Source organism: Herpailurus yagouaroundi, unplaced genomic scaffold (assembly GCF_014898765.1).
Source record: "Herpailurus yagouaroundi ecotype Mexico unplaced genomic scaffold, PumYag 162, whole genome shotgun sequence".
Lineage (NCBI taxonomy): Eukaryota > Metazoa > Chordata > Mammalia > Carnivora > Felidae > Herpailurus > Herpailurus yagouaroundi.
Genome location: NW_024412403.1, coordinates 4,132,287 through 4,145,551, shown reverse-complemented (window position 1 = coordinate 4,145,551; position 13,265 = coordinate 4,132,287). Strand labels below are relative to the sequence as shown.

Sequence of the window (13,265 nt, the reverse complement as noted above, 5' to 3'; positions counted from 1 at the left end):
TTCCCTCCCGAGGGACTCAGCACCTAGCATTCACGTGAGCCAGTTGGCCAAGGCAGCTCCGTCCCGTGGTTCCTACCAACCCCACCGCCGGCCGTTGTCTGTGGGATGCTTAGCACCTAGCAGGTGCGGTACAAAGGGCTCCTTGCACATTGTTTCGCACAGCCATCCCGCAAACCCCAAGAGCCAGGTGCCTTTTTTGTCCCCACTGGAGACGCGGGGGACAGTCAGGGAGCCAGGGAGGCGGCAGAACCGAGAGGCTCAGCAGGTCTCGGGCTCAAAGCCGGAACGGGTAACCTGACTGAAGTAGCTCCCCTGACGCTAGAGTCGAACGAGGCCATTAAAGGGGCAGGAACGTGTTCACAGGAACACCTGCCACCTCAGTTTTGGCTGTGGCCCGAGGACAATTCCAGAGGAAGAAGCAAAGGGCCAACGAGGCCAAGAGCGGCCTGGCTACAGACCCACAGTGAGAAGGGAGAGGGTGACAAGAAGGGGTGGGGCGAGGATCCCCCCCACCCCACCCCAGGAGAGAGCTTCACTGTCCCGCCCAACACCCCACGCCAAGCCCGGAGGTTCTGAGCTGTCCTCCGAAGTCCCATCAAAGTGCCAGCGGCGCCTGACAAAGTTACTCGGGCACCTGCGGCACAGGGAGCTGACCTCGGGGCCGGCCCCACGGCCCGTGCACCAGATGGGGAGCCCACCATGGAAACGTCAGCCCGGGCTCCTTTAAAAAAAGGGATCCCCGTGCAGGTGAAGGTGTCCCTGCGGTCCCTGGAGCACACTGCCAGGGGCAGGGAAGGGGTCGTCAGGAGCAGCCAGCACGGCAGGGACACTGCGTGCGTCTAGGAAGCTGCATTGGGGGAACCCAGCGGTTTGCAGAGAACCACGGAAACAGGGACGGGGCTGAGGGAATACGAAGAGCTCCCTGCCCCTGTCCCCTCCTCCCTGTCCCCTCCTTGACCTCGGCAAGATCAGACACAGGACTCAGGGAATGGGGACAGGTGCCCACCTGCCCCTTCTCTGATGGCAGGTCACACCCGAGCCAAGGGAGAAAGCCTCATCCCCAGAGTTAGATCGCGCTTTGATCTAGGGAGACGGTGAAACCCACCTCTCCAAAGACGCCGATTACCTGAAAGTGACCATAAAAATGGGAAATTTGCAGGCAGGGGTCTGGGGGAAACCACTCCTAACAAACAGCTTTTCGGGGACAGCGGGAGACAGAAACAAAGCCGCCTTTAGGCTTTCGCCCCTGAGCCCTGCTTATTTTATGATGTTCACAGCACTGGCCCACGGGGCAACAGACACATAATGCTGGAAAGTTTTATAAACCGGGTTTTTACGTTTATTTTGTTAAAGCACCTGCTAAAACTAAATGCCACTCCCGGTCTCTGGCTGGCTTCCCTTTCCGCTTTCTCCTAGTTTTTCTCCTTTTACTGGAAAAAGCTCCTCCCAAACTCTGAAAAGGAAATGCTGACCTCGGGGCAGATGCGAAAGGCGTGAGGGAAGAGGCCAGGAGGAAGGAAAAGGCGGTGAGCACGCCCGTTACCTGTGTCCGAAGAAGAGAACGTCTTACTGACAGGGGCGCCGTGACAGGAGACGGCTTGGACAGAGATGTCCTTCTCAATGACCTTCACCTTGACAGGTGTCTTCAGGGGAGACTCTGCCAGAGGAACATTCTGGTCATAAGAGGGCCCCCAAAGCCGTCTGAACCTACGGTTTCCGGAAAGTGAAATCACATCTCTCGCGCCAACGCCGTCCGGGCGGTTGGAAACGGCCAGGGCAAACCTTCAGATCGTTGCACGATCTCATTCTTTTTTGGGCAGGGTGGGGGGGGGGGGGGGGGGGGAGGGAGAACCCAGGTTTCAGTACAATTTCAGAAATTAAGCCAGAATTTCCCATTCTGTTTGTATTCACGAATGGGGCCAGGCAACCTATTCTGGGAAGATAACACATCTGTGTGAACAGACGTACAGCCCGAATAAAATTTAGTGACCCAAGTATACAGAAGTTGTCCCTACGGCGGAGGCTGAGGGGACCGGTGCAGGATCCAGCTGGATCTAAAATGATGGCACATCAAGCCTGCGAAAAAATGATTTTCGGGGCGCCTGGGTGGCTCAGTTGGTTAAGCATCCGACTCTCGGTTTCGGCTCAGGTCGTGATCTCACGGTTCGTGAGTTCAAGCCCCGTGTCGGGCTCTGTGCTGACAACATGGAGCCTACTTTTTTTTTATTTGTAATGTTTATTTATTCTATTTTTGAGACAAAGAGAGGGAGAGACAGAGTGCGAGCAGGGGAGGGGCAGAGAGGGGGAGACACGGAATCCGAAGCGGGCTCCAGGCTCCGAGCTGTCAGCACAGAGCCTGCTTGGGACTCTCTCCCCCTCTCTCTCTGCCTCTCTCACATGCATGCACGCTCGCTCTCTCTCTCAAAAAATAAATGGATAAACTTAAAGACAAAAAAGCTAAGCAGAAGCCCTGCCGGTTCCCGCTCCTTCTGTGCCACGGGAGTGTCTTAACCTCGCTCCCTGCGGCACCCTGCTGGCCAGGGGCCACGGCACCCGTGGGGCAGCATGACTCCAGGCCGGGGGCTTACTCTTCATTCTCACCCGAGCTCAGCGGGGACGCCCTCCCCGTGTCGACACGCGGCTTGGTTTTCACGGCAGTGACAGTAGTGACCACGGTCCCACAGGGCATCACCATGCGGTCTTTTTCCACCTTCGCGGCAGGAGCGGGCGGAGCGGTCTGCCAGGATTTCGCTTCGCCGGGCTCTACGTAAGAGAACTGCAGAGAAAGCTGGTTACGCGCTCCATACGGCACCCGGCCCGGCGCCTGGACGGGGGCGGGGGGCCGCCTTCCTCTGCCATAACCTCTGCCTTCTTCGATGAATGTCACCTAGTCTCGGAACCGTCTGACGATTGACCCGGGGTTCCCCACAATGGACAGAAGGCGGTAAGACCCGCGCTCAAACCCACCCACTCGCCATGGAACGACGCAACAGAGGCTGGAGAACCCAATGCAACCAAGTGGCCCTTTCCGGGGCCGGCCCACGTGACACGGCGTCGTGGACCGCTCCCCACGTGGCAGGCGACTCGACGCGACCGTGGGCGGGACGTGGCCCGTCCGAGTCTGGAAACGCACAGCGCGCAACGGGCTCTCGGGAGAGCGTCCTGCTTCGGGCAAGAGGGAGCCTGGCGGGTGAAGACGTTCCTTATCTCAAGTGGGTCTCGAGCGGCTCAAGCCGGAGCGCGGCCACGGCGGGCAATGTCGTCGTACCTCTGCGGTGACCGAACCCAGCACCGAGCTGCCGAAGGAGGGGCCGCTGGTCAGCGTAAAGCTCTGTGGCCCCGCAGGCTGCTTCTTGAATAAATCTAAGGGAATGGTCGTCACCGCCGACAGAGCTGGGGAAACAGGACACAAGTAAGGAACACCGTGGGCGTGCCTCCACGGGGTGCCACGGAAGCCACCACACCCAGGACGAGTCCCCGAGGCGCCGCTCCAGACCACCGCAGGAGGAAAAGCCTGTGCGGGAGTCGAGAGTGACAGCCCTGAGGGCCAGGACGCCCGACCTGCAAGGCTGGGATGCAGACCCACCGATGCAGATCCAGGAAGCCGAGAGCTGGGCAGCAGCCGTCAGGAGAACATCCTCATTCTCAGGAAGGACACGCCAAGGAGAGGGGGTGTGAAGGGCCCGCGCGTGCGTGTGTGTGCGCGTGCAGAAACAGCGTGTGCAAAACCGAGAGCCGCCACCCAGCGCGAGCACAGGTAACAGAGGCGACGGGGCAACATGTCAAAAGCATGTGGGTGTGAGTAAAGGTTATATGGTTGTTCTTCGTTCTGTTTTGTGTTTTTCACATGGAATTTCGTAGACCCCGCGAGGCTGGACAGGACTGAACCGCCAGCGGAGCAAACAAGCCGTGCGTCAGGGGTGGATTCGGAGGGGCTTCTCCATGGGCGAACACCTGCCCAGTCTGGGGTCAAACCACACGCCTGCCCTTGGCACGTCGGGAGCGCCTCACTGCCTCCCCCCAAGACGGCAGAATCCGGGAAATGGGCTCCGAATTCTTGCTCATACATAGAAGCTTAAATTGCTTTTTCCTGGGTCTTGGTAACTTTAGGAGACATCCAAACGGCCCGGGTTTGTGGCACGAGAAGCCAGGAGAGGGTCCCCCTCTCCGAGTTTGGTAAGTCTAAGGGCATCTTTAGAAACCTGATAAATATTGATACTCCTGACTCAAGCACATGTGCACTCACACCGGTCCGAGCTCACTGTTGTGATTTCTACCTTTAATTGTGGCTTTCTCATCTCTAAAGCATGTGCCCAGTACAAGCAGCTGTGGCTTATTTTACAAGGAAGAGCAGGTTGAAATCCACAGAGACAGAGAGTAGAATGGCGGGGGAGGGCGCCAGGGGCTGGGGGGAGGAGGGGACAGGGAGTTGTCTCAGGGGGACACAGTCTCGGCTTGGGAAAATGGAGAAGTTCTGGAGATGGACAGCGGTGAGGGTTGCACAGAGTAGGCATGTACTTAATAGCACTGAATGTTACCCTCAGAAATGGTTAAGATGGTCATTTGCATGTCACAAGCGTTTTACCACAAGTTGAAACAAAACAAAACGGGTCAATTAAGGCTAAGAAGATTGAGAAGTGCATCTCTAAACCAAGAATTACTGAATAAAAAATTTTAGATATGTTTTAAAAAAGAGAGAGAGAGAAAGAAAGAAAGGTAAAAACCAGCTGAGTATATTCTCTTCCAAAATGTATGACCTTGGGGGCCCCAGGTGGCTCAGTCGGTTAAGCGTCCGACTTCGGCTCAGGTCATGATCTCACGGTTCGTGGGTTCGAGCCCTGCATCGGGCTCTGGGCTGACAGCTCGGAGCCTGGAGCCTGCTTCGGATTCTGTGTCTCCCTCTCTCTCTGCCCCTCCCCTGCTCATGCTCTGTCTCTCTCTCTCTCTCTCTCAAAAAAATAAACATTAAAAAAAAAATGTATGACCTTGTCAAAAACTGAAATGGACTTTTGAGCCAACATTGCCTTCAGAACTCCAGCATGCTCTGTGGGGTCTCCCGCCCGCGCCTCCCAGCTTCTCCGGGTCCCCGTCAAGGCGGCTGGACCAACCCCCCCGGAGAGCAGGGCCTCCATCTACCTGCTCGACACCCACCTCCTGATGATTGTTCTTCCTCTGAAATCTCCAAGTACAGCTCCTTCGACTTGGCATTCAACTCGCTGCAGGAAAGACAAAGAATTTTTAAACAAGCTCCATTAACTTTTTGAAACGGTGTTTTTTTTGACTGTACAAAGAGATACAAATCACCATCAGTATAAAGATTATCTGCAACCTGACTATCCCCAAACGGTTGCCGTTCACATTTGGTTGCTGGTCTCCCAGAATTCTCCGCGACTTCCTGGCTGATGACAGAAACGTTGTACACAGCCGCTCTCTGATACGGGGGCCGCTGGCCACAGATGGCCACCGAGAGCTCAAGGTAAGGCCAGGGCAAACGGAGGGCCTGAACTTAACTTTGTTTAAGTTTCACTAGTTGAAATTTCAAGAGCGACATGTAGTGAGTCGTTGCTGTATCAAAAAGTGTAGCTATATGGGCACCCGGTGGCTGAGTTGGTTGAGCATCCAACTCTTGCTTTCGGCTCAAGTCATGATCTCATGGTTCGTGGGATCGAGCCCCGAGTCGGGCTCTGTGCTGACAGTGCGGAGCCCACGTGGGATCCTCTCCCTCCGCCGCTCACACGTGCGAGCTCTCCCTTCCTCCCCAAATAAACATGTTTTTAAAAAGCGTAGCTATGGGGGCGCCTGGGTGGCTCAGTCGGTTAAGTGTCCGACTTCTGCTCAGGTCATGATCTCGCGGTCCGTGAGTTCGAGCCCCACGTCGGGCTCTGTGCTGACAGCTCAGAGCCTGGAGCCTGTTTCAGATTCTGTGTCTCCCTCTCTCTCTGACCCTCCCCCGTTCGTGCTGTGTCTCTGTCTCAAAAACAAATAAACGTTAAAAAATTTTAAAAAAAAAGTGTACTATGTAATTATCTAAAAACAAAACATAGAACATGATAGACCTCTCTCTTTCTTTTTTTTTTTTCAATTAAGATACGGGACATCTTTCCACGTCAGACACTACGGAACGTCATTTTTACTAGATATCCAGTGCTTCACTATGTGGCCTTTTATTTTGTCCGTTCCTTAATAACCAACCCTTAATAATTGTTGGTTGTGGTCAACGTTCCGTAATCATAAACAAGCGAAGAGAAACATCCTTATCCATACATCTTTGTAAACACTGTGCGATTATTTCCTTAGGGAAACTGTAGATCCCAGCCAAAAGGTATGTGCATTTAAGAGATTTTCTCTCCCTCTCTCTTTTTTTTTTTAATTTATTTTTAACAGAGAGAGACAGAGCATGAGCAGGGGAGGGGCAGAGAGAGAGAGAGACACAGAATCCGAAGCAGGCTCCAGGCTCTGAGCCGTCAGCACAGAGCCCGATGCGGGGCTCGAACTCACAGATCGCAAGATCATGACCTGAGCTGAAGTCGGACGCTCAACCGGCTGAGCCACCCAGGCGCCCCATCTCCCTCTCTCTTTTTTATAATACGCCTGGAGGACTTCCAGTATGGCTATTCCAACCCACACTTCCACTGGCTGTTGTCACTCCCCTACTCTCTACCACCCTGTAAGGTGAAAAAATTCTCTCTTTTGTCTACACACTTGTATTGAACTACTTGTGAGAGTGAACATCTTTTCAAAAGTTTCTAGCTACCTATCGTTCTTGCTTTCATATTTCCAGCTCATTTTTCCCCCGTTTTCCAAGGGAGCGCTGCTATTTTCATTAATGATTTATAAAAGCTCTTTATATTATATGTGGGACGTCTGCGGTCAGTCCTTTTTCCTAATGGTTCATCGTGCAAGCATCAGAAAGCAATTGACTTCTGCAGAGTTAGCCACTTGACTGGAATATTATTTATACCGGTTTCCTAATATTCTTTCTATCCTGTATCTTGTTATTTCTAATAGTTTTAACTGATTTTCGCAAGCAGTCTAGACATGTAACCGTATCCCCTCCAGGTAACGATTCCTACCTCGGATGTTGGCTACACATTTAAGCGAAATTTATTTTTTAGTTTTAGTTTTTGGCGTGAACGGTGCTGCAAACCGACTGCCGGGCTGGGCAGTCTTGGACAGGTGTGGCTGTACAAACCCAAGCCCAAGATAGCCAGGCTGTACGCACAAGGTGAATTCTTCTTCCCAGGTGAGGTCCGTAGCGTTTTTCGCGAGGGCGCTGAACTTCTGAACGGGATCATTCAGCCGAACTACACACTGTGGGTTCACGTAGCCTGTAATCGAACAAAGGGGCATTTTTATTTTTTAACCGCATTACACGTATACACGTTTTGCATATAACAGGCGGAATTAAATGCCTGAGCTCTTGGCTCACCCACTTCTGGGGGGAACGGTTCTTTGTTTCCTTTGCCATTAGCAAACTCTCGAAGCACCTCATTGGAGGTTTAAGATTTTCTATCCCCAACTTGGTATCTATTGACCTTGGGCAGACCCCAAGTGCCCCTGCTCCCTGCCCTGGGCGGGGGTGGGGGGGACACTCCCCAGGGGCGACATCACTACAGAAGATGTGGCCCCCACTTTTGGACAAGACTAACTGCTTGCAGAAGGCAAGTCCTCTGGAACGACCCCTAAGTGGGGGGGTACCCCACAGGGAAGCCATGTCCCTACTTACAAGGGGTGCTTTTTTACACCTGACTCGGCTCAGTCAGACTCCTGTCTGGGGATCACTGATCCCCGTAACGGGACATTTCACTGGTGAACAGTTGTCGTCCCACGGCATGAAGGTGTGGACACACGGCGTAGTCAGTCATCACCGGAACGCACGGACGCTTTACCACATACCCCACGGTGCCAGGTGTTCTATCACATTATCTTACGAATCTTCACAATCACCGTGGAGGGGAGACACGGACCCAGATGTGCACCTGCTGGCAGAGGCAAGGAACGGGGACCCCAGCCCTGGCCGACTGAGTCCAGAGAGAGATGCCCCTCGGCGGCTGAACACTGCAGCCCCAGACGGCAACATCCAAGTGCTTTTACCCGAACAATCACCTAGGACGAGCTTGGCACAGACTCTCATTTGTTAAATGCGGACAGTCTGTGCTTTGGGGACCGGAAGGAAGTCCCTGCAGATAAACAACCCTTAGTGTGCTCGGACAATAAAGAGGAATTCATTCCTGGTCTCAGCAAAATCGGATCACAGTGGAAAGATGTGTCCTGTCCCAGGCTGCCGTGCCTGTGGGGGCTCAGCAAACGTTCGGGAACAGCTAAAAAGAATAATCTGTTTGGGGCGTCTGGGCAGCTCAGTCAGTTAAGCATCTTGACTCCTGATCTCAGCTCAGGTCACGATCTCACGGTTTGTGAGCTCGAGCCCCACGTCGGGCTCTGTGCTGACAGTGTGGAGCCTGCTTGGGATTCTCTCTCTCGTCCCCGCTCTCTGCCCCTTCCCTGCTCGCACTCTCTCTCTCGAAATAAGTAAACTTAAAAAAAAAAAAAAAAAAGAATGGTCTGCAATACTTTTCACTCCGATAACAGCCCCGCCATGCAGCGAAGCGTCCCCGATGGGCCAAAGCCCTTCTGACGCTCCCTAAACCGCCCCCGTGGCACCTCAGCTTCTCGAAAAGGAGAAGGTGCCTATCGCCTATCAGTCACGGATGCTTAACATGGGTTTACGCGTTCAATAGTTCAAAGAAAAAAAAAAAAGGATGTGCCTTCCGGACTCAAGAGAAGGACATACAAGGTTACACACGACCACATTCCTTTCTGCCCTCAGCCTTCACGTATGAAAGCCAGGACCGTTTTTTAACTGCCCCTCTTTGCCGTTATGCTTCTCAGGGGCTCTTTCTGCTCAAAGGCGGGGGTCACGCCGCAGACCCAACTGGAGGGCGCCACAGCGAAACCACAAATCACCCTGAGGGACGGTCCCTTCTGGAACCAGCGGGGCTCCCTGCGCCACCTGCCTGAAGCACTAGGATCGTGCAGCAGCGAGGCCCGGATGTTATTCACCGACAGCTTGAGTTCGTGGGCCCTTGGAGGTTTGGGAGGGCAGGATTCCTGAGGGCTGGGTGCAGTGTGCTGCAGGTTCTGCGAACAGAAGCACACAGGACAGTGACCTGCGGGGAAGAAGGGGCGGCCGCCCAACACCTCGACACCTGTCACCGGGGGCGGGGGGCGTCTTCAGGACCGTCTGCACGGGGCGCCTGACCCTGGGGTCTGCTCTGCGACGATTTTTCCCTTCTCGTGGGAAGGGAGGGTCCCAATCAACCAAAACCTCTTCCCTTGCAAGGGAGCCTTTTATGCCCAAATAAAGCAGGTGCGGGGGCGCCTGGGTGGCTCAGCCGGTTAAGCATCCGACTCACGGTTCCTGAGATCGAGCCCCACGTCAGGCTCTGGGCTGATGGCACGGAGCCTGCTTGGGATTCCGTCTCTCCTCTGTCCCTCCCTCACTCGTGCTCTCTTCCTCTCTCAAAAATAAGTAAATAGGGGCGCCTGGGTGGCGCAGTCGGTTGGGCGTCCGACTTCAGCCAGGTCACGATCTCGCGGTCCGTGAGTTCGAGCCCCGCGTCGGGCTCTGGGCTGATGGCTCAGAGCCTGGAGCCTGTTTCCGATTCTGTGTCTCCCTCTCTCTCTGCCCCTCCCCCGTTCATGCTCTGTCTCTCTCTGTCCCAAAAATAAATAAATATTGAAAAAAAATTAAAAAAAAAAAATAAGTAAATAAACTTTTAAAAAAGTTTGTGAACCAGGACCCTGCTGATTGTGACCTGTAAGAAGCAGTCACAAAAGTCCTTAGGATCCAAGTCCATGAGCACTGGGGCCAGAGCAATCACAGGGCTGGGATGGAGGTAAAATATTTCAATTATATATGCATGACGGTTAATTTTACGTGTCAACTTGACGGGGCCACGGGACACGCAAGTATCTGCTCAGTGTCCTGGGTGTTGCTGTGAGGGTATTTTTGCACGAGGTTAACATTTCAGTCAAAAGACCAAGTAAAGAAGGTTGCTCTCCCTAATGTGGGTGGGCCTCGTCCAATCAGTTGAAGGCCTGAACACAACAAAGGCCGACCTTCCCTGGAAAAGAGGAGATTCCTCCAGCCTGACTGCTTTAAGCCAGGATATCCGTTTTTTTCCTGCCTTTAGACTTGAATGGAAACATTAGTTCTTCATGTCTGCTGGCCTTCAGACGGGAAGTGCCCCCGGGGTTCTCCTGGGTCTCCGGCTCGGTGACTCACCCTGCAGATCCTGGGACTGTCGGCCTCTGTGATCACGTGAGCCCATTCCTTACAATAAGTTTTTGTGCATGTGAACAAATGTACATTTATATAAATACACAACTGGCTCATGCAGTTGCAGAGGGTATCAGATAAAGCCTCCTTGCTTCAAGGGCATGTTCTCATTGCTGATTGGGTTTCCCAGGTCCCATAGTCCTGGAAGGGTGAGATCCGAGACCACAGGCTCTGAGGGGACAGCCAACACAGAAAAGCAGAGGGTCAAGGCCAATTAGGGCTGGACCGTGCGGAGAGGCCCAGACACCTGTTGCTCCCATCGCACGGGGCTTTGGAACCCTGTGCCCTGAACTCGAAGCTCGTCCCTGACACGGTCAAGATCACCAGCAAGCAGCCGTTCACTCTGGCTCTCCCATGGGGGGTGGAGGGACAAGGGGAGCGCGTGCAGATTCTCCAGGAGGGGGACGCTGGTCCCAAAGGGTCGGGAAGCTCCGCCCTCCGTGGACTGACTCACCTGAACTTCCCTCACATCCACAGGCTTGGTCCTCAGAACCACCGACGGCGAGGCAGAACCAACCAGGTGCTTCAAGATATCCTTGAGGGTTTCAGACACTGCTTTCGTCTCAGCCGCCCGCTCCTGCCGGAAGAAGACACGCCACCCAATCATTTCATAACCGTCGCCGTGCAGCCGGACGGGCAGGTGACTGCCCTCCTCACCGCATCCCCGAGGCAAAGCCCGCTGGGTGCGGCCTGGGCTCCCGGGAGGTCAGATTAGGACAGGTGACGTCTGGGAGACGGGGTCCTCCGATCTCACAGATCATCAGGCCCCTTATTTCTAAAAACGGCAAAAGTAAAGACACGCGGGATACAGAAACATGCTATTTCTGCGTAAACCCTTTCCGACAGATGTGTCTTTTCTGTCTCGCGTGACATTTTTTTTTTTTCTTGAAGTTAAAAAGTATTCAAGTAAGTGAAAAGGCCCGAGGAGAAAGACAAGCTTGTAGAGGAACAAAACTGGATGATTTGTGTTACCAGGGGTCAGCTCCATAGAGCTGTAATAACTCCCACCCAACGGAAACGTGTTCCTGCGTTCCAGAATGCACACAGCACCACTGTTCAGAAAGCCCCAAACTGGAAACTCCCTAAGTATCCGTCAGTCGCTAAATAGATACGTAAACTGTGGGGCAGTCACACGGAGGGAGTGCCACACCAGCCCTCTGGTGTCCCTTGTCACCTCTGGGGTAAATGCCCTCGCTGCGGGGCTCCAGCTACCCCCACCTGCTCAGGGGACAGGATGTTTGCAGGAAAGACCTCCCCCAGGACCACAGACCCATGGAAAACCTCTGACTTGCAGGGTTGGAGGGATCTCAGGGATCGGTCTGCAGACGGCCGGCCAGGTCCTGCTCTGGCCAACTTAGTCCCAACGTGCCCATTAGTGAACATCTACTCTCTGCTAGAGACTCTAATAAGTATCAAAACAGCAAATACCCACGTCACTCTTAGGATAAGTCAGGCTCGATCCTAGGCGCTTCTAGGTACTAGCTCATTTAATCTTCGCGACCACCTTGACTATCATTGTTCCCACTCGAGCGACGAGGACACTAACGCACAGAGAAGTGAATTACCACGCGTAGGGTCACCCGGCGCGTGAGCGGCAGAGCCGAGAGCCAAACCCAGGCGTTAAGGCTCCGTGGTCTGTACTTAACATGTCGTCCCTTCCCTTCAACACGTCCTCGATACACCGATTTTCTTCAAGTGAGGTGAAATCCGCAGGACATAAGATTCACCATTTTAAAGCAGACATTCCGGTAGCTTTGGGACGCTCTGCTCTGAGCATTGGGACGCTCGGTGCTGTGCAACCACCCTCGCTCTGTCACCCGTACCCTGATCTCTCGCTCCCCGCGGCCACTCCTAGAAATGGGATCGTAAACGCGTGTTTTCGTGTCGGCTTGCCTCGCTCTGCTTGACCTTTTCGAGGTTCCTCCATGTGGCAGCAGGTGTCAGAACCTCATTCCTTGTTTGCGGCTGAAAAAATACTCCATCGTACGGATGGACGGACCTCGTTCTGCTCACGTACTTGAGTCTTTTTTTAACCCCGCCCCCAATTTCTCGGCGCTTCACAGAGGGGGAAATGGGGTGCTCAGATGCCAGAGTTCATGCCCAGATGAGCAGCTGGGTCGGGCCGGCGTCAGATTCATCCAACGCCCTGCCGCGGCCGCCCCGTTCTCTGGGACGAGGGGAGAAGCCTGCCCAGGGAGGCGCTGGTCCGAGCCTCTGCTCCCCGGATCGGGCGCTCGCGACCTGCGAGCACGTTCACACACACCGACGGGGGGGGGATCGTAAAAACTCACGGACTGACCTCCACCGGTGCTTTGGGCTGGACGGTAACGGCCGTTTCTGGAGTGCTGACGAAGGACCACTTGATCTGGATGTCGTCTCTCTTGTCCTTCATGTGGAGCTCCAGCTACGAAGAAACACGGTTGTTGGGGAGCTGCCCTTCCCACCAAAACCCCAAGCGCATCCGTGCGCGCGCAGGTCTGTGTGTGTGTGCACGCGTGTGCGCGAGTTCATTTACGTTCTTAGACACCCGCCTGGCCTCCCCTTGCCTTCTCAAAACGGCAAGGAAAACTCTAGCCCCACCCCCAGACCTCCCTGCAGCCCGGCCCCATCCCCGCCAGCGCCTTCCTCGGCCTCAACCTGCCACTCAGGGCCCTCAGCGCTGGCGGCTGAAGGCCAGATGTCCCTCAACTCTGTAGTCTGTCACATGAATAATTCCCTGGGCCCTGCATTTCTCCTCGGCAGTGTCACCAAGGCGCGAAGGAGAGGGAGGAAAGAAGGAAGCCAGAGCTCAGCCCAGCCCCACTCCCGTGCACTCCCCGCGGGCTGTGCACCTCCTCTCTTGCCTGGGCCAACACCCACCCTCTAACCGGACTCTGAGCCCTGGCAGCCATCCGTCGAACCCGCCCCATCTGTGGCGGCAGAATAA

General features: G+C 54.4%; 1 protein-coding gene across 1 annotated transcript in view; it reads right to left on the bottom strand.

The window, feature by feature from the left end:
- The window catches only part of C2CD2 (C2 calcium dependent domain containing 2), a 48,543-nt gene that overhangs the window by 11,583 nt on the left and 23,695 nt on the right, over positions 1-13,265 (bottom strand). The window contains 8 exon segments of the mRNA XM_040483872.1: positions 1,544-1,657; positions 2,602-2,776; positions 3,269-3,393; positions 5,152-5,216; positions 7,223-7,328; positions 9,015-9,138; positions 10,794-10,916; positions 12,639-12,743. Coding sequence (XP_040339806.1) covers positions 1,544-1,657; positions 2,602-2,776; positions 3,269-3,393; positions 5,152-5,216; positions 7,223-7,328; positions 9,015-9,138; positions 10,794-10,916; positions 12,639-12,743 — 937 coding nt within the window.